At 41.1% G+C, this 24,829-nt stretch overlaps 1 protein-coding gene across 1 annotated transcript in view; it reads left to right on the top strand.

Moving 5' to 3' along the window:
- Window positions 1-24,829, top strand: part of fra10ac1 (FRA10A associated CGG repeat 1) — a 52,708-nt gene that overhangs the window by 18,841 nt on the left and 9,038 nt on the right. Inside the window, exons 9-10 of the mRNA XM_060938808.1 lie at window positions 22,333-22,446; window positions 24,391-24,433. Of these exons, the coding sequence (XP_060794791.1) occupies window positions 22,333-22,446; window positions 24,391-24,433 (157 nt within the window). The remainder of the gene's footprint in view (window positions 1-22,332; window positions 22,447-24,390; window positions 24,434-24,829) is intronic.

Below are 24,829 nucleotides of genomic sequence, written 5' to 3'. Positions count from 1 at the left end.
GTTTATGTGACAGATAAAGGCTTCTAATTCTAAAGGTCTACTCCGAAATTTTCTGGAACCGTGTGATTTTTACTGGCAACAAAATATACAAATCAACAGACTTCACTTTTATGAAGTGTAAATCTCGCTCGGTGAGAGAATGCACGCGCAGTACTGACACAGATACTAATAAACAATGTTTGCTGTCATAGCAACGTGATTCTTGCCACCTAAAAAGATAGCTGTGAATGAAAACAAACAAAAGCATGTCACATAAAAATACAAGGAAAATTTTATGTTTTGGGAAAAACAATCCACTCTGAGTAGTGATTACAGGCAGCAAAAGGCTCCCAAAGGCTGCATATGTGTGTGTTCTCTGTTTACTTGTGTGTGTGTGTGTGTGTGTGTGTGTGTGTGTGTGTGTGTGCACTCGTGCTCATTGCTTCAATGATTGGGCTTTACAGCCAAACACTTGACACTCAGACATCTTCAGGATTGTTTACAGCTGTTTAGAAGCGATGTATCCACTAGATCTCAGCCTCAGTAAGTGACGTCACGATCTCGGATTCTCTCGTGTAATTTGTACTCTGAGCGTGATATTTGATCCTCGGAGAGAGTAAGATGCCAGCGCCCAGGGACATTGTTTTTTTTTTTAAATAAAATCTGTACACGATATACAGGTACAAATATGAACATGTCTCGTATGGATATTATCTGTCGGTATAAAGGAGTTTACTTTTGGGTTTTGTTTGGCTTTAAAGTAATGATGGATGTCGTTTCTTTACTTGGTTGAGCGGTTCGTGACACAATATGGATTACTACAGTTATACAGTTATGGTAGTGAATAAGGCTGTTTACTGTATATTTATTATTTACTGTTTGATCTCAAACGCATTAAGAAGGCAAGAAACTCGTTGACTAATTAACTTTTGACGAGACACAACTGTTAATTGCAAAGCATTCCAGGTGACTACCTCATGAAACTGGGTGAGATAATGCTAATAGTGTATAAAGCGTCATCCAGGTAGACGCTGGGTACGCTGAAGAATCTAAAATATGAAACATAAAATATTTTTTTAACACTTTTTTTTTTTTTTTACCACATAATTCCATGTGTGTGCATGAATGTGAATAGGAAGATACATGTTTTATTAGTTAACTAGAACTAAAGTTTTAGCTTCTGCCAGAGGTTACGGGGTGTGTTCCCTCATCCGCAGACTGAACCGTGTTATTGTGATAAACAATGGTTCTCCCTCCTCCGGTTATAATTTCTGGAGCTGGAGAGACATGCTTTTCTTTTGGTTTGTCAACTTGTGAATCTTGCTACACTCATTTTGTATAGGTCTAATAAACCGTGCCACTAGATGGAGATCAAGCTTCAAACTTCATGCTGTGTCCAAACAGGAACAATAAACCACATGAGCATTTTACAGACACTCGCCTTTTGCAGAAAGTTTGAACTTCTATATAATTCTGGAGACATTTTACCAACCATTACGCATATATAATACAACCCCGATTCCAAAAAAGTTGGGACAAAGTACAAATTGTAAATAAAAACGGAATGCAATGATGTGGAAGTTTCAAAATTCCATATTTTATTCAGAATAGAACATAGATGTCATATCAAATGTTTAAACTGAGAAAATGCATCATTTAAAGAGAAAAATTAGGTGATTTTAAATTTCATGACAACAACACATCTCAAAAAAGTTGGGACAAGGCCATGTTTACCACTGTGAGACATCCCCTTTTCTCTTTACAACAGTCTGTAAACGTCTGGGGACTGAGGAGACAAGCTGCTCAAGTTTAGGGATAGGAATGTTAACCCATTCTTGTCTAATGTAGGATTCTAGCTGCTCAACTGTCTTAGGTCTTTTTTGTCGTATCTTCTGTTTTATGATGCGCCAAATGTTTTCTATGGGTGAAAGATCTGGACTGCAGGCTGGCCAGTTCAGTACCCGGACCCTTCTTCTACGCAGTCATGATGCTGTAATTGATGCAGTATGTGGTTTGGCATTGTCATGTTGGAAAATGCAAGGTCTTCCCTGAAAGAGACGTCGTCTGGATGGGAGCATATGTTGCTCTAGAACCTGGATATACCTTTCAGCACTGATGGTGTCTTTCCAGATGTGTAAGCTGCCCATGCCACACGCACTAATGCAACCCCATACCATCAGAGATGCAGGCTTCTGAACTGAGCGCTGATAACAACTTGGGTCGTCCTTCTCCTCTTTAGTCCGAATGACACGGCGTCCCTGATTTCCATAAAGAACTTCAAATTTTGATTCGTCTGACCACAGAACAGTTTTCCACTTTGCCACAGTCCATTTTAAATGAACCTTAGCCCAGAGAAGACGTCTGCGCTTCTGGATCATGTTTAGATACGGCTTCTTCTTTGAACTATAGAGTTTTAGCTGGCAACGGCGGATGGCACGGTGAATTGTGTTCACAGATAATGTTCTCTGGAAATATTCCTGAGCCCATTTTGTGATTTCCAATACAGAAGCATGCCTGTATGTGATGCAGTGCCGTCTAAGGGCCCGAAGATCACGGGCACCCATTATGGTTTTCCGGCCTTGACCCTTACGCACAGAGATTCTTCCAGATTCTCTGAATCTTTTGATGATATTATGCACTGTAGATGATGATATGTTCAAACTCTTTGCAATTTTACACTGTCGAACTCCTTTCTGATATTGCTCCACTATTTGTCGGCGCAGAATTAGGGGGATTGGTGATCCTCTTCCCATCTTTACTTCTGAGAGCCGCTGCCACTCCAAGATGCTCTTTTTATACCCAGTCATGTTAATGACCTATTGCCAATTGACCTAATGAGTTGCAATTTGGTCCTCCAGCTGTTCCTTTTTTGTACCTTTAACTTTTCCAGCCTCTTATTGCCCCTGTCCCAACTTTTTTGAGATGTGTTGCTGTCATGAAATTTCAAATGAGCCAATATTTGGCATGAAATTTCAAAATGTCTCACTTTTGACATTTGATATGTTGTCTATGTTCTACTGTGAATACAATATCAGTTTTTGAGATTTGTAAATTATTGCATTCCGTTTTTATTTACAATTTGTACTTTGTCCCAACTTTTTTGGAATTAGGGTTGTACACACACACACAGAGTGCTGAATGTAAATGAGTACACCCCCTTTGAAAAGTAACATTTTAAACAATATCTCAATGAACACAAACAATTTCCAAAATGTTGAAAAGACAAAGTTTAATAGAACATCTGTAACTTATAACGGGAAAGTAAGGTTAATAATATAACTTAGATTACACATTTTTCAGTTTTACTCAAATTAGGGTGGTGCAAAAATGAGTACACCCCACAACAAAAACTACTACATCTAGTACTTTGTCTGGCCTCCATGATTTTTAATGACAGCACCAAGTCTTCTAGGCATGGAATGAACAAGTTGGCGACATTTTGCAACATCAATCTTTTTCCATGCTTCAAGAATGATCTCTTTTAGTGACTGGATGCTGGATGGAGAGTGATGCTCAACTTGTCTCTTCAGAATTCCCTATAGGTGTTTGATTGGGTTCAGATCAGGAGACATACTTGGCCACTGAATCACTTTCACCCTGTTCTTCTTCAGAAATCCAGCAGTGGCCTTAGATGTGTGTTTAGGATCATTGTCATGTTGGAAAAGTGCACGACGACCAAGGGCACGGAGTGATGGTAGCATCTTCTCTTTCAGTATAGAGCAATACGTCTGTGAATTCATGATGCCATCAATGAAATGCAGCTCCCCGACACCAGCAGCATTCATGCAGCCCCACATAAGGACACTGCCACCACCATGTTTCACTGTAGGCACCATGCATTTTTCTTTGTATCCCTCACCTTTGCGACGCCATACAGTTTTGAAGCCATCAATTTCAAAAACATTTATCTTGGTCTCATCACTCCAGAGTACAGAGTCCCAGTAGTCTTCATCTTTGTCAGCATGGGCCCTGGAAAACTTTAGGCGGGCTTTTTTGTGCCTGGGCTTTAGGAGAGGCTTCTTTTGTGGACGGCATCCATGCATGCCATTCCTCTGCAGTGTACACCGTATTGTGTCACGGGAAATAGTCACCCCAGTTTGGCTTTCTACTTCTTTAGATAACTGCAGTGAACTTGCATGCTGATTTTCTTCAACCCTTCTCATCAGAAGACGCTCCTGTCGAGGTGTTGACGACCTGGACGTCTCTGTGAGATGGTTGCAGTTCCATCTTTCTTAAATTTTTGTACCACTTTTGCTACAGTATTCTGACTGATAAGTAAAGCTTTGCTGATCTTCTTGTAGCCTTCACCTTTGTGGTGAAAAGAAATTATTTTCTTTGGAGAATTCTGAAGAGACAAGTTGAGTATCACTCTCCATCCAGCATCCAGTCACTAAAAGAGGTCATTGTTGAAGAATGGAAAAAGATTGATGCTGCAAAATGTCGCCAACTTGTTCATTCCATGCCTAGAAGACTTGGTGCTGTCATTAAAAATCATGGAGGCCAGACAAAGTACTAGATGTAGTAGTTTTTGTTGTGGGGTGTACTCATTTTTGCACCACCCTAACTTGAGTAAAACTGAAAAATGTGTAATCTAAGTTATATTATTAACCTTACTTTCCTGTTATAAGTTAAACAGATGTTCTATTAAACTTTGTCTTGTCAACATTTTGGAAATTGTTTGTGTTCATTGAGATCTTGTTTAAAATGTTACTTTTCAAAGGGGGTGTACTCATTTACGCTCAGCACTGTGTGTATATATCCTTCACCTGCCCTTTTACCCCGAGGCCAGCAGCAGGTTGGCTTTAGCTGCAGTAGGATTAACCGGGGATCCTTAAATTGCTGGTTGGCAAAGTGCGTCATAAGGGAGAACACCACCGCTGGGCTTTCCCAACTGTCTTGCTTAAGCTTGAAAGGTCACTTCACCTTCATGTAATATTCCCATGACTAACAGATCACTGTGACTCTTGCACATTTTTCAGATATCAGGACTATAGATCTGAAGAATCCTGTTCAAGATACCTGTGAGAAACTTAGGCACATTAAGGCAAGCTAAAATGACATAAACAGAGCCAGGGGTTATGTCAGCTCAGACGGCGGGTGGTTACAGACTGACGTCTTTAAAAATGATAAATACCAAGAGAGGTATTTATCTTAGCCTGTATACTGTTGACATTTTGCTAACCTTCGATCTCAGTCCAACCGAGCATGTGGAAAACACGGAGGCTCTATTTACTGTCTACGGGTAAGGTCTTCGTGTTGACTTCCACTAGCTGACCTTTAGTCACTGTTTAATGATTTTTCACGTCGCGAGACTGACTTAGCTGACTGCAAATCCTCATGTTGCACGGATTATCTCATTTCAGCAGTGACGTGGTTGTGACTCGTTTCCCCTTCCCTTAAGCTCACGTGAGCTGCGGTCAAGCTGTTAAGGATCTGATAAAAAGCATCTTGAGGAAAAAGTGCACACACATTATGGTAAGCCTCACTTATCCTCTGCTTCAAGGTTCACAAGAGAACAAACGTCTTCATCGTCACCCATAGTTTTATTACATGCTGCCTGCTTGGCTTGTCATTGTGTGTGTGTGTGTTTAGCCTCTTTCACTTACGAACTCCGTTACTATATGAGATAAAAACAATAAGTGGAGATATCAGCTAGCTAGCATCACATCTCTGTTCAGAGAGTTCGCTCCCTGTTGCTGAATATTTGTTTTGTTCGAGCAAATTTATATTTTTATACTTTTTCTTCATCCGCTGATGATTTCTCTGCATGCTGTTTTGAATTTCCACGGAGGTCGTATGAGTAGTTCCGTCAAAATGCCACTACATCACTGACGTCACCACCAATGTCATGTCCTGTCACAACACGTTCATTTGATGCTTCCAATTCCCACTGGAGTCATGGCAAAAGATTTCCGTAAAGGTTACTAGACTGCCATGGCATCGATTAACATTTCGACTTGGTTGTTTTGCTCTCATTTCCCACACAACACCATTACCATTATTCCCACTGAGTGGGAATGGGGTATATCAGAGGGGAACCGTCAGGGCCTTCTAGGCCTTTAGAGAAGGCCCAAACATATCAGCATTTCAAATGTTATATTTAATTTCTTTAACATTAAAATCGAGTTATCCAATGAGATTTTTTTGTTTGTTGTCTCTAGGCTGAGAAGGGTTTAGCGTTGGCTCACTCATTGGTTAGGACTTCATTGCTGGGACAAAAGACCATGGCAGTGTATGTTTGCATAGAAAGTAACAGATGAATTAACCAATCAGATTTTGATTTATAGTGGGAGGGACCAAAAATTTATCACCCTCCGCACTCTCGAAACCAACGTGAGCTTAACCGCGAGTCAGTGCCGTTAGCGCAGCAGTGAAGTCACCTTCCAGCCGGTGTAGCTTTCATCAGTAGTGTTAGCGAATGCTAATAAAGCGGTCAACCCAGTGCTATCCATCGAGAGCAAGTAGCACAGGCTAACGACCGAGAAACTAAGATTTCTGTCTCCAGACTCTTCTTCCACGCTGCACGCTCGCTACAGTATTTTTCACTCAGACTTAAGTATTCATTTCCCTGTATAATTTACTGAGTTACTTTTAAAATCAACATCGATGCGACCTGGCAGCCTACCGCTAATCCCTTGCAAAAGCCTTTGCTCTGCTGCTTTTTTGGTGTGTCTGGCTAAATTTTGGCTGAGCTCAAGTCCCAGCTCTAATAGTAACGGTTCATGTGTTTTGTGTGGAGGAGGGGTTAATGCCACATCACTCCTCCGGCTTGATCGGTTTCAACAACAGGATGGCCTTGAACATAGGTCCTGGGTAAGTGTCACACACACATAATAAACGGGCACCACATACCATTTCTGTTCACAGTATACTAAACTAACCAACATTTCTGGGTGCGTTTCATCTCAAAAGGTGTTCAGTGGTGTTGAGGTCGGAACAGGTTTGGGCCCCTTCGTTCCAGCGAAAGGAAACTCTAATGCTACAACATTCAAAGATATTTTATACAATTGTGTGCTTCCAACTTTGTGGCAGCAGTTTGTGGAAGGGACACATGAGTGTCCACAAACCTTTGGCTATGTAGTGTATATGTAAAGCTATTTGTTCTATCCACATTCACTCGATATGAGCAATCACACTCTCTGATTGGCTACTCTACTCCTAGGATATCAGCTCATATACCATGAGTAGAGAAAAACAAAATGGCGGAGCGTGTTGCTGAACCAACCGAGGACGAAATGAAAACTTTACTTGAAAACAAATCCCCCCCCCCCCAAAAAAAAGCAACAAAATATGGAATGAAAGTATTTGATGGTAAGAACGTATCTTTTTTTTTTATTTTTCAAGAATTATTATTATAGCATTTTTCACAAATTGCTCCTGTCATTTCGCCGGTTTGTTTACATTCTAAGCAGAAATGATTTTGTTGGATGTTTTGTATAAAGTTTTTATTTATCAAATTTGCTAAAAATAAAAATGCTCTGTTTCTAAAAAAAAAAAAGGAAAAAAAATCCAGTGAACGTGGATAGAATTAAACAGTTATTCCACTCAATCTCGTCATACATGGTGTATAGCTGACTCGGTGCTACGCTCCTCGTCGGCTATCAGCTCATGTCCGACTCGATTTTGTGGAATAACTTAAATATATAAAGCGATATAAATTTGCTTAAACAGGTCTATTCCAAGCAATCTGTTCCACACCCAAACTCATATCCTTGATATACTAATTAATGGATGCACTTGTTATTTAAAGAAATGTTATATACAACCACGATTGGCAATAGGTCATTAACATGACTGGGTATAGAACAGTTTTCCACTTTGCCACAGTCCATTTTAAATGAGCCTTGGCCCAGAGAAGACGTCTGCGCTTCTGGATCATGTTTAGATACGGCTTCTTCTTTGAACTATAGAGTTTTAGCTGGCAACGGCGGATGGCACGGTGAATTGTGTTCACAGATAATGTTCTCTGGAAATATTCCTGAGCCCATTTTGTGATTTCCAATACAGAAGCATGCCTGTATGTGATGCAGTGCCGTCTAAGGGCCCGGAGATCACGGGCACCCAGTATGGTTTTCCGGCCTTGACCCTTACGCACAGAGATTCTTCCAGATTCTCTGAATCTTTTGATGATATTATGCACTGTAGATGATGATATGTTCAAACTCTTTGCAATTTTACACTGTCGAACTCCTTTCTGATATTGCTCCACTATTTGTCGGTGCAGAATTAGGGGGATTGGTGATCCTCTTCCCATCTTTACTTCTGAGAGCCGCTGCCACTCCAAGATGCTCTTTTTATACCCAGTCATGTTAATGACCTATTGCCAATTGACCTAATGAGTTGCAATTTGGTCCTCCAGCTGTTCCTTTTTTGTACCTTTAACTTTTCCAGCCTCTTATTGCCCCTGTCCCAACTTTTTTGAGATGTGTTGCTGTCATGAAATTTCAAATGAGCCAATGTTTGGCATGAAATTTCAAAATGTCTCACTTTCGACATTTGATATGTTGTCTATGTTCTATTGTGAATACAATATCAGTTTTTGAGATTTGTAAATTATTGCATTCCGTTTTTATTTACAATTTGTACTTTGTCCCAACTTTTTTGGAATCGGGAGTGTGTCTATCTATCTATCTATCTATCTATCTATCTATATATATATATATATATATATATATATATATATATATATATATATATATATATATATAGACACACATACATTATATATAAATAATGTGTGTGTGTATATAATATATATATATATACACTACCATTCAAAAGTTTGGGGTCACTTTGAAATGTCCTTATTTTTGAAAGAAAAGCACTGTTCTTTTCAATGAAGATCACTTTAAACTAATCAGAAATCCACTCTATACATTGCTAATATAGTAAATGACTATTCTAGCTGCAAATGTCTGGTTTTTGGTGCAATATCTCCATAGGTGTATAGAGGCCCATTTCCAGCAACTATCACTCCAGTGTTCTAATGGTACAATGTGTTTGCTCATTGCCTCAGAAGGCTAATGGATGATTAGAAAACCCTTGTACAATCATGTTAGCACAGCTGAAAACAGTTGAGCTCTTTAGAGAAGCTATAAAACTGACCTTCCTTTGAGCAGATTGAGTTTCTGGAGCATCACATTTGTGGGGTCGATTAAATGCTCAAAATGGCCAGAAAAATGTCTTGACTATATTTTCTATTCATTTTACAACTTATGGTGGGAAATAAAAGTTTGACTTTTCATGGAAAACACAAAATTGTCTGGGTGACCCCAAACTTTTGAACGGTAGTGTGTGTGTGTGTGTATATATATAATATATGTCAGCCAACAATTGTGCAAGTTCTCCCACTTAAAAAATATGAGAGAGGCCTGTAATTTTCATCATAGGTACACTTCAACTATGAGAGACAGAATAGGGGGAAAGAATCCAGGAAATCACATTGTTGGATTTATAATGAATTAATTGGTAAATTCCTCGGTAAAATAAGTATTTGGTCACCTACAAAGAAGCAAGATTTCTGGCTCTCACAGACCTGTAACTACTTCTTTAAGAGGCTCCTCTGTCCTCCACTCGTTACCTGTATTGATGACACCTGTTTGAACTCGTAATCAGACATACAAGACCACTGATAATCTCCCTCGATCTGGGGCTCCACGCAAGATCTCACCCCGTGGGGTCAAAATGATCACAAGAACGGTGAGCAAAAATCCCAGAGCCACACGGGGGGACCTAGTGAATGACCTGCAGAAAGCTGGGACCAAAGTAACAAAGGCTACCATCAGTAACACACTACGCCGCCAGGGACTCAAATCCTGCAGTGCCAGACGTGTCCCCCTGCTTAAGCCAGTACATGTCCAGGCCCGTCTGAAGTTTGCTAGAGAGCATTTGGATGATCCAGAAGAGGATTGGGAGAATGTCATATGGTCAGATGAAACCAAAATAGAACTTTTTGGTAAAAACTCAACTTGTCGTGTTTGGAGGAGAAAGAATGCTGAGTTGCATCCAAAGAATACCATACCTACTGTGAAGCATGGGGGTGGAAACATCATGCTTTGGGGCTGTTTTTCTGCAAAGGGACCAGGACGACTGACCTGTGTAAAGGAAAGAATGAATGGGGCCATGTATCTTGAGATTTTGAGTGAAAACCTCCTTCCATCAGCAAGGGCATTGAAGATGAAACGTGGCTGGGTCTTTCAGCATGACAATGATCCCAAACACACCGCCCGGGCAACGAAGGAGTGGCTTCGTAAGAAGCATTTCAAGGTCCTGGAGTGGCCTAGCCAGTCTCCAGATCTCAACCCCATAGAAAATCTTTGGAGGGAGTTGAAAGTCCATGTTGCCCGGCGACAGCCCCAAAACATCACTGCTTTAGAGGAGATCTGCATGGAGGAATGGGCCAAAATACCAGCAACAGTGTGTGAAAACCTTGTGAAGACTTACAGAAAACATTTGACCTCTGTCATTGCCAACAAAGGGTATATAACAAAGTATTGAGATGAACTTTTGTTATTGACCAAATACTTATTTTCCACCATAATTTGCAAATAAATTCTTTAAAAATCAGACAATGTGATTTTCTGGATTTTTTTTTTCTCATTTTGTCTCTCATAGTTGAGGTATACCTATGATGAAAATTGCAGGCCTCTCTCATCTTTTTAAGTGGGAGAACTTGCACAATTGGTGACTGACTAAATACTTTTTTGCCCCACTGTATGCATATATGTATATGTATGTGTAAATTAGAGGATATTACACGGTGGCGCAAAGATATGAAGTTTATCTTTGAGTGGTGAATCTATACTACCGTGCAAAAGTCTTAAGCCCCCTATTTTTTTCATACAAACTTTATTGTAGATTTCTCTTTTATGACTTCTACATTATCGAGTCAGTACAAAAACATTTTAGAGTCCAAACATTTGTTTTCCAGCACAAAATTGATTGTTACAGAAAAAAAAAAAGTTTGTATCCGAGCAACATATTCTACAAGAGAGCACTTTTTGGATTAAAAAAGAAAACATAACGAAGGCTACTGGGATTTGGTGCAAAATGAAGAAGCAAGTACGACAGTCAAAGTGTCCAGAAGAACTGTGGCTGGTTCTGTAAGATGCTCAGTAAAACCTACTGCTGTGCTAACAGTACCGAGTTGCGGGTAAGCTAGTGTTGGCCTTCACTAATGCTATTGCTACACCGGTTGGAAGATAACTGGACTGCCCAAGTCGTGGGAAAGCTAGCATTGGTCTTCGAGAATGCTGATATGAAGAGTATGTGTAGTAATAATAATAATATTGGCTGGGTTTTTCTCATGGTCTATCAGATATATTCCATTCAGCTAGCATGATATTGAACGAGTCACTGTCATGCTATATGAATGGAATATATCTGATAGACCACGAGAAAAATGCAGTTTTTAATAGTTTCATACATCCAAGATGGCGGCACGTACACACGCAGCGGCTCCTCTCCGTCCTGACAGAACGGTGTTTTCATGTTTTTTTGTGTTTTAAAACAGTGTGTATCTGTTCGTCTTTGTCGCGTCCGTCAGTCTTAAGGTGCACATACTCCCGTGAGTTTCTGCTCGACATCCGCAGAACTATATTCACAGATATAAATCCAGTGGACGCGGAAGTGCTATGCGACTACGGTTTGCTCCAGAGGCCTGCTCAACCACCGACCCCCACTCCTGCATCCAGCCCACAGTGGAAGCGCCACAGGCGGAACATGCAGAAGAGGGGCAAGTGTGGAGGTATAGCCCTCACCGGCCGGCTATCCCTACCATCACTCTGGCCAACGTACGCTCGCTGGACAACAAGCTGGATTATGTCTGCCTGCTCCGCTCATCTTCCAAGTCTGTGAGTGAGTGTTGTGTCCTCGTGTTTGTGGAAACATGGCTTAATGACAGCGTCCCGGACTGTGCCATTCAGCTAGCCTGGCTAACATGCTACCGGTCAGACAGAGTGCTAGTCGAGGGGGGGAAGACTCGCGGCGGAGGACTCTGTGTTTACATCAGTGATGCCTGGTGCCGTGATGCTGTCATGGTCTGCAAACACTGCTCACCACTGGTGGAGTTTATAATTATTAAGTGCCGGCCATTCTATCTGCCGAGGGAATTTATAGCCATATTGCTGGTAGCAATATACATCCCTCCCGGTTCCAATAACAACAGGAGTGAAGCACTGAATGAACTCAGCACATCAGTGAGCAGCAGACAGCCCATCCAGATGCTTTTCTCATCCTGGCTGGGGATTTCAACCATGCGAACCCCAAGAGCGTGTTTCCAAAACTCTATGGACATATATCAACTTTCCCACATGTGGAAACAATACTCTGGACAATGTTTACACCATGCATAAAGACGCCTACAAAGCCCTACCCCTACTCCACCTTGGGGCCTCAGATCACTCCACTGTTATGCTAATGCCAGCATACAGGCTGCTGGTTAAAGTCACCAAACCAGCTACAAAGCAGATATGTGTGTGGCTTGAGGGGTCCTCAGAGGCACTCCAGGACTGTTTTTCCACCACTGACTGGAGCATGTTCAGACAGGCGGCCACCTACAACAACTCCACAGATATCTAAGAGTACACGGAGACCGTCACTGCCTACATGAGGAAGTGCATGGATGATGTTATGATCACCAGAACCATCTCCATTCGGGCCAATCAGAAGCCATGGCTGACAGGGGAAGTCCACAGGCTCCTGTGGGCTCAGAACGCAGCCTTCAGAGCTGGGGACGAGGTGGGCCTGAGGACAGCTAGGGCCAACCTATCACAAGGCATCAGGGTGGCCAAGAGACAGTATTCCAGGTACATTGCTGACTATTTCAATGACAGCAGAGACACCAGGAACCTGTGGCGGGGATTCAGACCATCACAGACTACAAACCCTCGCCGCAGACCTTTGACAACTCCACGTCTCTGCTGAATCAGTTGAATGACTTCTTCGCTCGCTTTGAGGCAGACAACAGCACCACAGCACAGAAGACCCCACCACCTCCCGGCGACCAGGTGTTGACGCTGTCCCCAGACAGCGTGAGGAGAGCTCTCAGGACGACAAATGCACGGAAAGCCCCGGGTCCTGATAACATTCCTGGTTGTGTCCTGAGAGGCTGTGCCGAGGAGCTCACGGATGTCTTTACAGACATCTTCAACATCTCGTTGAGCCAGGCTGTTGTCCCCACGTGCCTCAAAGCCACCACCATCATCCCGGTCCCGAAGAAGCCGTCTCCATTCTGCTTCAATGACTACCGCCCTGTCGCACTCACTCCCATCCTTATGAAGTGCTTTGAGTGACTAGTCATGCAACATATCAAGTCTGCTCTCCCCCCCACCCTGGACCCTTTCCAGTTTGCATCAGTCCAACCGTTCGACCGATGATGCCATCTCCACTGCCCTCCACTCAGCCCTCACCCACCTGGAGACAAAAGACTCGTATGTTAGAATGCTGTTCATAGACTTTAGCTCAGCATTCAACACAATCATTTCCTCAGCAGCTCATTCATAAACTGGACCAGCTGGGACTCAACACCTCCCTGTGCAACTGGCTGCTGGACTTCCTGATGGGGAGACCATAGGCTGTACGGGTCGGCACCAACTCCTCCAGCACCATCACATTGAACACGGGGGGCCCCCCAAGGACGTGTGCTGAACCCCCTCCTCTTCACTCTGCTGACCCACGACTGCACACCAACATCCAGCTCTATTCTCTTCATTAAGTTTGCGGATGACACGACTGTGGTGGGTCTCATCAACAATGGCGATGAGACAATCTACAGGAGTGAGGTGAGTCGCTTGGCCATGTGGTGCAAGGACAACAATCTCCGCCTGAATGTGGAGAAGACGACAGAGATTGTTGTAGACTTCAGGAGAGAGCACACCCAGCATGCTCCACTATCTATCGATGGTGCTGCAGTGGAGAGGGTGAGCAGCACCAAGTTTCTGGGTGTGCACATCTCTGAAGACCTGTCCTGGAGTAACAACACTGCATCACTGGCCAAGAAAGCCCAACAGCGTCTGTACTTCCTCCGCAAACTGAGGAAAGCAAGAGTCCCGGCCCCCATCATGCACACATTCTACAGCGGCACCATCGAGAACATCCTGACCAGCTGCATCACCGTGTGGTACGGCACCTGCACCGTGTCCTGCTGCAAGACTCTGCAGCGCATCGTGAGAGCAGCTGAGAGGATCGTTGGTGTCTCTCTCCCTTCTCTAATGGATATCTATAACTCCCGCCTCACCCGCAAAGTCATCAGGATTGCAGGTGACCCCACCCACCCATCTCGCAGCCTCTTCAGTCTGCTGCTGTCGGGGAGGAGACTACAGAGTCTCCGGGTCAAAACCAGCAGGCTCAAGGACAGTTTCTTCCTCCAGGCGGTCAGGAGGCTCAACCCCCTCCCTGTTATGCCACTCCTCCCCCCTCTGCCCCCTGCCACAGATTCTGCTCGCGCACACACCCCTGCCCCCCCTTCAGCATCTGACATGTCACCCTCACAGTCCCCCCCAACACACACACACACATATATCTTAGGGACTGCACATTTCACTTTACCTCACTCATTTGCACTATTCCGCACTACCTCACCTTAACAGCTATTAGTTTATTGTTTATACTGCTTATTTCATGTTTACCTGCTATACCTCAAGTGCCCTTGACTGTTTATTTGCTCCTATTTATATATATGTGTCTGTGTGTTTTTATATATATATCGTGTACCCCGCCTTTCACCCGTAGTCAGCTGGGATAGGCTCCAGCTTGCCTGCGACCCTGTAGAACAGGATAAAGCGGCTAGAGATAATGAGATGAGATATATATGAGTGTTTAGTCTATGTCTAGTTCTTATCTAGAGTGTTTATACTGTTTATATCGTTTATTTTACTTGGTCATTTATTTATTGAGGAAAATGATCGAATATTATATATCTCTGAGTGGCAAAAGTATGTGAACCTCTAGGATTAGCAGTTAATTTGAAAGTGAAATTAGAGTCAGGTGTTTTCAATCAGTGGGATGACAATCAGGTGTGAGTGGGCACCCTGTTTTATTTAAAGAACAGGGATCTATCAAAGTCTGATCTTCACAGCACATGTTTGTGGAAGTGTATCATGGCACGAACAAAAGAGGTTTCTGAGGACCTCAGAAAAAGCGTTGTTGATGCTCATCAGGCTGGAAAAGATTACAAAACCATCTCTAAAGAGTTTGGACTCCACCAATCTACAGTCAGACAGACTGTGTACAAATGGAGGAAATTCAAGACCATTGTTACCCTCCCCAGGAGTGGTTGACCAACAAAGATCACTCCAAGAGCAAGGCATGTAATAGTCGGCGAGGTCACAAAGGATCTCAGGGTAACTTCTAAGCAACTGAAGGCCTCTCTCACATTGGCTAATGTTAATGTTTATAATGTTCAGTCTACCATCAGGAGAACACTGAACAACAATGGTGTGCATGGCAGGGTTGCAAGGAGAAAGCCACTGCTCTCCAAAAAGAACCTTGCTGCTCATCTGCAGTTTGCTATACATCACGTGGACAAACCAGAAGGCTATTGGAAAAATGTTTTGTGGATGGATAAGACCAAAATAGAACTTTTTGGTTTAAATGAGAAGCATTATGTTTGAAGAAAGGAAAACACTGCATTCCAGCATAAGAACCTTGTCCCATCTGTGAAACATGGTGGTGGTAGTATCATGTTTGGGCCTGTTTTGCTGCATCTGGGTCAGGACGGCTTGCCATCATTGATGGAACAATGAATTCTGAATGATACCAGCAAATTCTAAAGGAAAATGTCAGGACATCTGTCCATGAACTGAATCTCAAGAGAAGGTGGGTCATGCAGCAAGACAGCGACCCTAAGCACACAAGTCGTTCTACCAAAGAGTGGTTAAAGAAGAATAAAGTTAATGTTTTGGAATGGCCAAGTCAAAGTCCTGACCTTAATTCAGTCGAAATGTTGTGGAAGGACCTGAAGCGAGCAGTTCATGTGAGGAAACCCACCAACATCCCAGAGTTGAAGCTGTTCTGTACGGAGGAATGGGCTAAAATTCCTCCAAGCCGGTGTGCAGGACTGATCAGCACCGCAAACGTTTAGTTGCAGTTATTGCTGCACAAGGGGGTCACAACAGATACTGAAAGCAAAGGTTCACAAGCTTTTGCCACTCACAGATATGTAATATTGGCTCATTTTCCTCAATAAATAAATGGCCAAGTATAATATTTTTGTCTCACTTATTTAACTGGGTTCTCTTTGTCTACTTTTAGGACTTGTGTGAAAATCTGATGATGTTTTAGGTCATATTTATGCAGAAATATAGAAAATTCTAAAGGGTTCACAAACTTTCAAGCACCTCTGTGTGTGTGTGTGTGTGTGTGTGTGTGTGTGTGTGTGTGTATATATGTATATATGTGTGTGTGTGTATATATATGTTATTCACTAGCTGGGAGGTCCGTATGGTGAAATACCGTGACTGAGGTCTTGCAAGTACTGACCGAGGCCCTCTGGGCCGAGGTTAGTATTCAAGGCCGAGGTCACGGTATTTCACCATACGGACCGACCTTAAGCTGGTAAATAATATATTTATTTTTTTCTTTACCAAATTCTAACAGAACACGAGAGCGCCCAAAAGGGAAAACCGAGCCGAGCTGCCATTTTGAATCCTCATTCACAGCTGTAATGCAAATTGCTTCCTCCTCGGTATACAAGTGCACTTCCATGGCAGGAAAAAAAAACTACATTTTGCCGCCTATGTAGTCCCCTATTTATAAAAAATTTAGTCATTCGGGATTCAGCCATGTTTTTGCTGGGTGTTAGCAACAGTTGCAGGTTTTTTTACTTTCTCCCGAAATGTTTTATTTCTTCTTCCGCAGGGTAGTAAAACTCGCTTTCGCTGTGAAGACTGTTGTTATCGTTATCCATGCTGTAAAATTAATGCTATTCTCCTGAGAAATGCGAAAATAAATATTGACAAAAATTGCTACTATGTTTGTTGTTGTCGTGAATGAGCGAGTCGCCAGAGGTCCATAACCGGGGTCCGTAACTGGAGTCCGTATCGTAGGATATGGACCCACTCGCCAGCCAATCAGAGCGCGGGATTTGATGGAAACCGGACCGCGAACAAAATAAAATTCCTTACTTACAAAGGTCTACAAAGCAACTATCATGACTGAATGGTAACAGTAGTTACCTTTGAATGCCTCAGCATTGGTAACTAGTTTATAGCTATAAACGAGACAGTATGAAGTCATTCTGTTGTGTTTGGCATTGGCACAGTGCCGAGTCTGAGACCGGTGACTTTTGAATTCCAGTCAAGTTTCTGCTCTCATATAAAGTTTGACCAATCTACTAATTTGTTCCTGCAGTTGTAGGTCATCCTCCATCTACTTCCATTTTTTTATGATCCTGCCTCAGATATTTTCGAATAAACCGAGTTGGTTCTGTTTCCCAAAATAACACATTAGTCATTTAAATAACCATGACTCCGACCAAAGTAAAAAAACAAAACAAAAAAACTTATGACCAGGTGTTTTTTTTTTTTATACATTGGACCTTAGTTATCAATCTTTTAGTGAAATTGTGTGAAAATGTGTGCATAAGCCAAGCCAAACCAAGCTAAAAGCTTCTGCCAGATTTACAGCCCGATTTTGTTTACCCTCATGTACATATGTTGATCACCTGGGTCGTGTGGAGTGTATTCCCAACACAACTCATTTGCATTTAGCAACACCCACAATACTCCATACAAGTGTTTTTTGTTTTTATCCCCCACTGGTTGAAAGGCCCGAAGGGGGATTATGTCATGGTGATGTCTGTCCGTCCGTCCCGGGAAGGGCACTCACCTTCTGAAATCAACTCCTCTCACAATTTTTGGAGGAATTTCACGAAACTTGGCAGGATTCTTTGTTATATGTCGGTAATATTCATATTGTAATTTCGTTAAATTGGGTCACGTTTTACCAGAGTTACAGCCCTTGATTAACAAAATTATACTTTGACAATTTCATGCGAGTGTGTTTTCCTTCTGAAATCAACTCCTCTCACAATTTGTGGAGGAATTTCACCAAACCTGGCAGGATTCCTTGTTATATGTCGGTAGTAAGCATATTGTAATTTCGCTAAATTCAGTCACATTTTACCAGAGTTGTGGCGCTTGATTAACAACCTTGTACTTTGACAATTTCATGAAGGTATGCTTGCCTTCTGACATCATCAACTCCTCTCACAATTTTTGGACGAATTTCTCGAGGCTTGGCAAAACGCCTTGTTATGTGACGGTAATACGCAGATCGCGATTTAATTTAGTTTGTGAAAATTTTATCAGAGTTTTGACCCTTGATTAAATAACTGACAATTTCACGAGGGTGTACGTTCTTCTGAAATCAACTCCTCTCATAATTTGTGGAGGAATTTCACCAAAGTCGGCAGATGACTTTGTTATATGACAGTTATACGCAGATTGAAATTTCGTTTACTTTGGGCAAATTTTACCCAAGTTATGCCCTTGATTATTAACAAACTTGTACTTTGGCAATTTCATCAAGGGGTGCTTGCTTTCTGAAATCAACTTCCCTCACAATTTTTGGAGGAATTTCATGTAAATTGGGAAAAAGTTTTTATCCCCCGCTGGCTGAAAGGCCCGAAGGGGGATTATGTCGTGGCAATGTCCGTCCGTCCGTCTGGGGAAGGGTGCTCACCTTCTGAAATAAACTCCTCTCACAATTTTTGGAGGAATTTCACAAAACTTGGCAGGATTCTTTGTTATATGTCCGTTATACGTATATTGCAATTTTGTTAAATTCGGTCACATTTTAACAGAGTTATAGCATAGTTGCTAGCGGTTGATATTGTGCTCTCAGAGCGCTCTTGTTTGACTTGCTTCTCGGCCAATAAAACTATTTAATAACATAATATTCATAACAATAAGCGTGCCCTCAGTGTGCAGACAGACCGGCATATCCTCTGTTTATAAGGCATTTATTTTGTCTCTGAAAGGGTTCCCCCAGCTGGAACGGTCAACTTCTCGAGACCAATGCCCTCATGCCACCTGCAGAATTCTGGAGCGAAAACACCGTGAAAAAAAAACAGAGAACCAGGGATCGGTTTCACTGCTGTTTATTCACAGTTTTCTAAAAAGATAAAATATTTCACACAATCTTTTATAATATCCCAAAATATGTATGTGTGTGATGAGAAGGGTGTGTGTGTTTAGAATGTGTGTGTGTTTGGGTGTGACTTCAGAGAGGGGTGGGTGTAGGATGTGTGTGTGTTGTGTGTGCGTATGTGAGTGTGTGGATATCTTGTGCTAAGTCAGCAAATCACATCTTAATTCCAATTCCTTAATTCCATTAATATGTATGTGTGTAAGTGAAAATATATCCTGTGTACATTTCAGTTGTTCTAACAGATATCAACATTTACGCACAACCTTATGTTCTGATAGAATGTTCCAAAACGCGTCTCGAGCAATGTGTCTAGCTTAGACAGAAGGTCACACAGTAACTTACAAGTTACACAGAATTCAATGCCTTCTAACCGAAATAATAAAATAGAACAGAACAATATTAAGAATAAGTATTAAGAATTACTGCCTTCTTGGTCAAGAATAAATATTTACAATTATTTATCCTTACAAAGGAATAAAACCTTACAATATGTGTGTGTGAATGAAACCTTCAATCATAAGCAAAATAATATTCATATCAGCGATTCAGCAATTTCAGCATTTATGCACGTCAAAGCGTGCGAGATATTTTCACAACAATTTTAAACAAGACACCATGGGGACGTCGTGGCTTGGGTGGATGGGGCGCCATACCGTGGGTCCGGGGACCCGGGTTCGATTCCGGCCCGGGGTCATTTCCCGATCCCTCCCCGTCTCTCTCTCTCCCGCTCATTTCCTGTCTCTACACTGTCCTATCCAATAATAAAGGTGAAAAAAGCCCCCCAAAAAATATCTTAAAAAAAAACAACAACAAGACACCATGTTTATGTCTAGCAAAGAGGAAGGTCAGGTTAGTCTAAAATAATAAAGAATCTTTAAAGCTCTAAAATGTTAAAATCATAAAGTCTAACAATCCTAAATCACGTGTAGCTATAAAACTAACTTAAATCATGGCTTTAAATCCTAGCAATCTCATTTGAATGATTTTGTTTTATTTATCTCAACTTATGGGTTTACGTTGTCTTTCTTTCTTTCTTTGTTTTTTTTCCCCAGGCCCGTTGTTCGTTTCTGCTCCACTATTTCTTTCAGTGCTTGATTTGTTCTGCTAAAATACTTTGCTGGATCTGCATCAGAAGTGCATTTCAGCCAATTAACAACTCCTGACTTACACCATCATATACTGTACGATACTGAGTCTATCCTCTGTTTTGAGCCCTCAGGTAGCTGCGAACTTCATTTAGGATGCATTTTTATGATAAATTATTACCTGCAACAAACCTGAAACAGGTGTCAAATCTGTTTTAAAAAAAAGTAAACAACAAAAATGTTAATGTGAGATGAGTTTCGGTTAAAGTGTGGGGGGAAAAAGAACTTTGGTTTTTCACTTATACATATTACACAATTACTAAACATATTGTATAGAACATGTGTACAATCTTGTATTAAACATGCCAGATCTGTTTATATGAATGATAAAATTGTTGCTTTTATTTATTTTATCTGGTTTTTTAACCCTATTTAATTTTATTTAAACCACTTTGCCAGCTTGCATTCCAGTTTTTGAAACACTTTAATATAAATACGCAGGTGATTATAGGAAATCAAGCGCACTAATTTGGTCGAGAAATTCAAACTATTTCTCGATAATCACTTCGAGCGACTCGGCAAAATGGCGGCAAATCGCTTCGTCACCGTAAGTGAGGAAGAATTACAAATGATGAAAGAAAACGCTGTTCCTAAAAGCAGTAAAGATGCTACGAAGTTTGGTCTAAAACTATTCAAAGGGAAGGTGGAATTGTGATTTATTTTAACGATTTTAAAACAAAGTATTTTATGTGACTCGGCGTAGATAAGTGATACAAGTTTGCGCCTCGACTTTATTACATTTACATACCACTTTTCAAGTTTGAAGAATGATTTTTTTAAAAATAATCACCTGTGTATTGATACTAAAACAATTCTCAAATCACCTCAGGCTCAGTGAATATTGGTATATTATTCGATCCACATTCACTGGATATGAACAGTCTACTCTGATTGGCTACTCTACTACTGGGCTATCAGCTCATATACGGTGAGTAGAGAAAAACGAAATGGCGGAGCGCGTTGCTGAACCAACCGAGGATGAAATAAAAACTACTCAAAAACAAAATCCCAAAAATGATCAAGTATTTAAAAGAAGCAGAAATAGCTAAAAGAGTATAGTTTGTTTGTTTTTCCCCCCAGTATCGCCTGTTCCACACCCCAGCCCAGTCGGTAGTGGTAACACACCTTTTAAGTTGGTTTGCCAGCTGCCCAAAAACCCTGAAGAAGAAAACACCAAAAAATACAAACAAACAAAAACAAAACACTGAAAATGTGGAACGAAAGTATTTGATGGTAATAACGTACCTTTTTTATCTCATCTCATTATCTGTAGCCACTTTATCCTGTTCTCCAGGGTCGCAGGCAAGCTGGAGCCTATCCCAGCTGACTACGGGCGAAAGGCGGGGTACACCCTGGACAAGTCACCAGGTCATCACAGGGCTGACACATAGACACAGACAACCATTCACACTCACATTCACACCTACGGTCAATTTAGAGTCACCGGTTAGCCTAACCTGCATGTCTTTGGACTGTGGGGGAAACCGGAGCACCCGGAGGAAACCCACGCGGACACGGGGAGAACATGCAAACTCCGCACAGAAAGGCCCTCGCCGGCCACGGGGCTTGAACCTGGACCTTCTTGCTGTGAGGCAACAGCGCTAACCACTACACCACCGTGCCGCCCCGTACCTTTTTTATTTTTCAAGAATTATTATAACAGCATTTTTCACAAATTGCTCCTGTCATTTCGCCAGTTTGTTTACATTCTAAACGGAAATTAGTTTGTCTGACTTTTTTTTTTAAATAAAGTTTTTATTTACTGAATTTGCAAAAAATAAAAATGCTCCGTTTCTCAAAATCCAGTGAATGTGGTTAGAATAAAACCGTTATTCCACTCAATCTCGTCATACATGGCTTATAGACAACTGGGTGCTACGTGCCTAATTGGCTATCAGCTCATGTACGACTCGATTTCGTAGAATAACTGTTAATTATACTCACCGATATTCACTTCACCTTCAGTGAATAATTGTTAAATATAATTACTATGATTATTTATTTATCTGTTTATTTACACATATGTGTATGTCATCGTGTGTATGCTGATGCATTGCAGGCCAGTTTCTGTGTGGGAATAAGCGCTGTGAGAAGAAGGAAGGCTTGAAGAGCTGGGAAGTGAATTTTGCTTATGTGGAACATGGCGAGAAGAGGAACGCTCTGGTGAAACTGCGTAAGGCAGCAACCCCCACTGCTTTTAATCTTCCTCTGTGCCCTTCTCCTCAGCAGGGCCCTCAGTGTATCTAAGCTCATTACATTCGACTTAAAACAGCCATCCCTGTCTGATACACTACCTACCTACACACACACACACCAACGCAGAAACAGAGCTATAATACACTCAAAGTAAAAAGGTTAAATCTGCGGCTCGTCTCTCTGCTTTGAGACCAAAGGGTTTCCAAGTAAGAACCTATTTTGGGCTCTCCAATCTTATCCCTATAGGGCCTGACATAGCTGCAGGTTTTCACTCCAACCAGTCAACTGTCAAGTGGATAAGTTAGGACACCCCTACCCATTAAGAATCAACGAACCCTTGAGTAGGCGTATCAGACGCTCACTGGCCTTGGTGTGAAAATTGTCCATGCAGACGCTCATTTAAGTTTCCAAAACTCTTGAATATTTTCTATCATGAATACTATTATTAAAAAGCTTATAATATCTGCTTTCCAAAGAAATTCATCTCGTTAAGATCTGTTCGGTACTTTGGGAGTAACGGCAGGTTGAAGTTGGTACAACAAGAGTACACTCTCTGCTCGCGGGACGTCGGGAAACTGCCAGTGCTTTGCTTTTTGAGTCACGGGAAAGCGCTCAGGCTCGCTCGCTCTCTCTTCTGATCGGTTTCCGACTGGATTACTCGTCAATATCAATCAGATAACTTTTATAGATATGTTCTCTCCCTCTGACTGTTTCTGATGAAGTATTCAGCGAAATTTTCCATCTGCTAGTTTTGATGTTATGATTCACGGGAGACTTTGAAGCGAGTTTTCATAGCTTTACCTACTTATTTTTTTCAAATCAAACTGATTCATGTAAATAAATAACTTTTTTAGAATATAACTGGAGTTGTTTTGATGAAAATATTGAGATCTTAGTGGTCGGAATGAGATTTTAAAAAACCGGAAGTCAGAAACGCGAGTGCCAATTTCAATTCAGTTAATGTGAATTGTTTACTGGATGTGACTTGTACAGTTTTTTTGAGGTTCTCCTTGAAAGCTGTGAATATTAATCGAAATAATCATTTATATTCTTTCATATAAACACTAGTAGGCCCTACTTAGAAATACAAAGACCTACAGAGCACAAAGAGGGGATTAGAAATAATCTTTTATTATTATTTTTTTAAAATTTTGATAGAGAATGGTAGATGTGAACGACATTCAGTGCTTATTTATGCATATTTTATAATTAACGTTGATTTCTCCCCTTCTTTGTGATGTATAAATGAGAGTTAAGATCAGCTTTATATTGCACAAATAAAGCCGTTTGGTGAAACCAATTTAACAGTTAAACTAATTAGCATAAGTAATATTAATTAAATACTAATTTGCATAATTGGTTTTAAACTTTGTATTGAGTATACAACCAACTATGTTCCTGCCAATTTCCATGTAAAATCTTGAAAGATAAAAAAAAAAGTTATGAAGAAAAAACATTGATCTCATTGGTTAATGAGGCCCATTTTGGACCATGTGATCCTCCTACAGAATATTACGGCAGCCTTCTAAAAATTAAGGCGTTTTTCAATATTTGATTTGTAATATCTCAAGAACGGATAAACCTATTTTAATTCTGTAAAAAGTATCTTGTTTTGCGTGCAACTCTGAATCCAATGAGAGCAGTTTGAAGCAATTTGGATTGAATTTGAATTTTCACCTGATATGCCTACGTTGAGGGTTTTTAATAGGATACGTTGTGTTTGGATTTGAGATCTAGGCACGTATTCATATCATATTTAAAATATTTTTACATCGTGCCATAATTAATGCCACTTAATCTTCTGAGAGAAATTCTATCCATGGCTGTGCTCTTGTTCTGTACCTTCAAGCTTTATTTGTTGGTTTTTATTATTCAGTAAGATTTTGGCTCCTAGATGTCACTTCTGATTCTTCTTCTGCAGGTCTCTGTCCAGAATGTTCCTTCAAACTGAACTACCATCACAAGTAAGGAGATCTTGATGATACAGTGGGGCAAAAAAGTATTTAGTCAGCCACCAATTGTGCAAGTTCTCCCACTTAAAAAGATGAGAGAGGCCTGTAATTTTCACCATAGGTACACTTCAACTATGAGAGACAGAATGGGGGAAAAGAATCCAGGAAATCATATTGTAGGATTTTTAATGAATTAATTGGTAAATTCCTTGGTAAAATAAGTATTTGGTCACCTACAAAGAAGCAAGATTTCTGGCTCTCACAGACCTGTAACTTCTTCTTTAAGAGGCTCCTCTGTCCTCCACTCGTTACCTGTATTAATGGCACCTGTTTGAACTCGTTATCAGTATAAAAGACACCTGTCCACAACCTCAAACAGTCACACTCCAAACTCCACTATGGCCAAGA

Source organism: Neoarius graeffei, chromosome 14, assembly GCF_027579695.1.
Source record: "Neoarius graeffei isolate fNeoGra1 chromosome 14, fNeoGra1.pri, whole genome shotgun sequence".
Taxonomy (NCBI): domain Eukaryota; kingdom Metazoa; phylum Chordata; class Actinopteri; order Siluriformes; family Ariidae; genus Neoarius; species Neoarius graeffei.
This window is presented reverse-complemented; position numbering and strand designations above follow the sequence as displayed.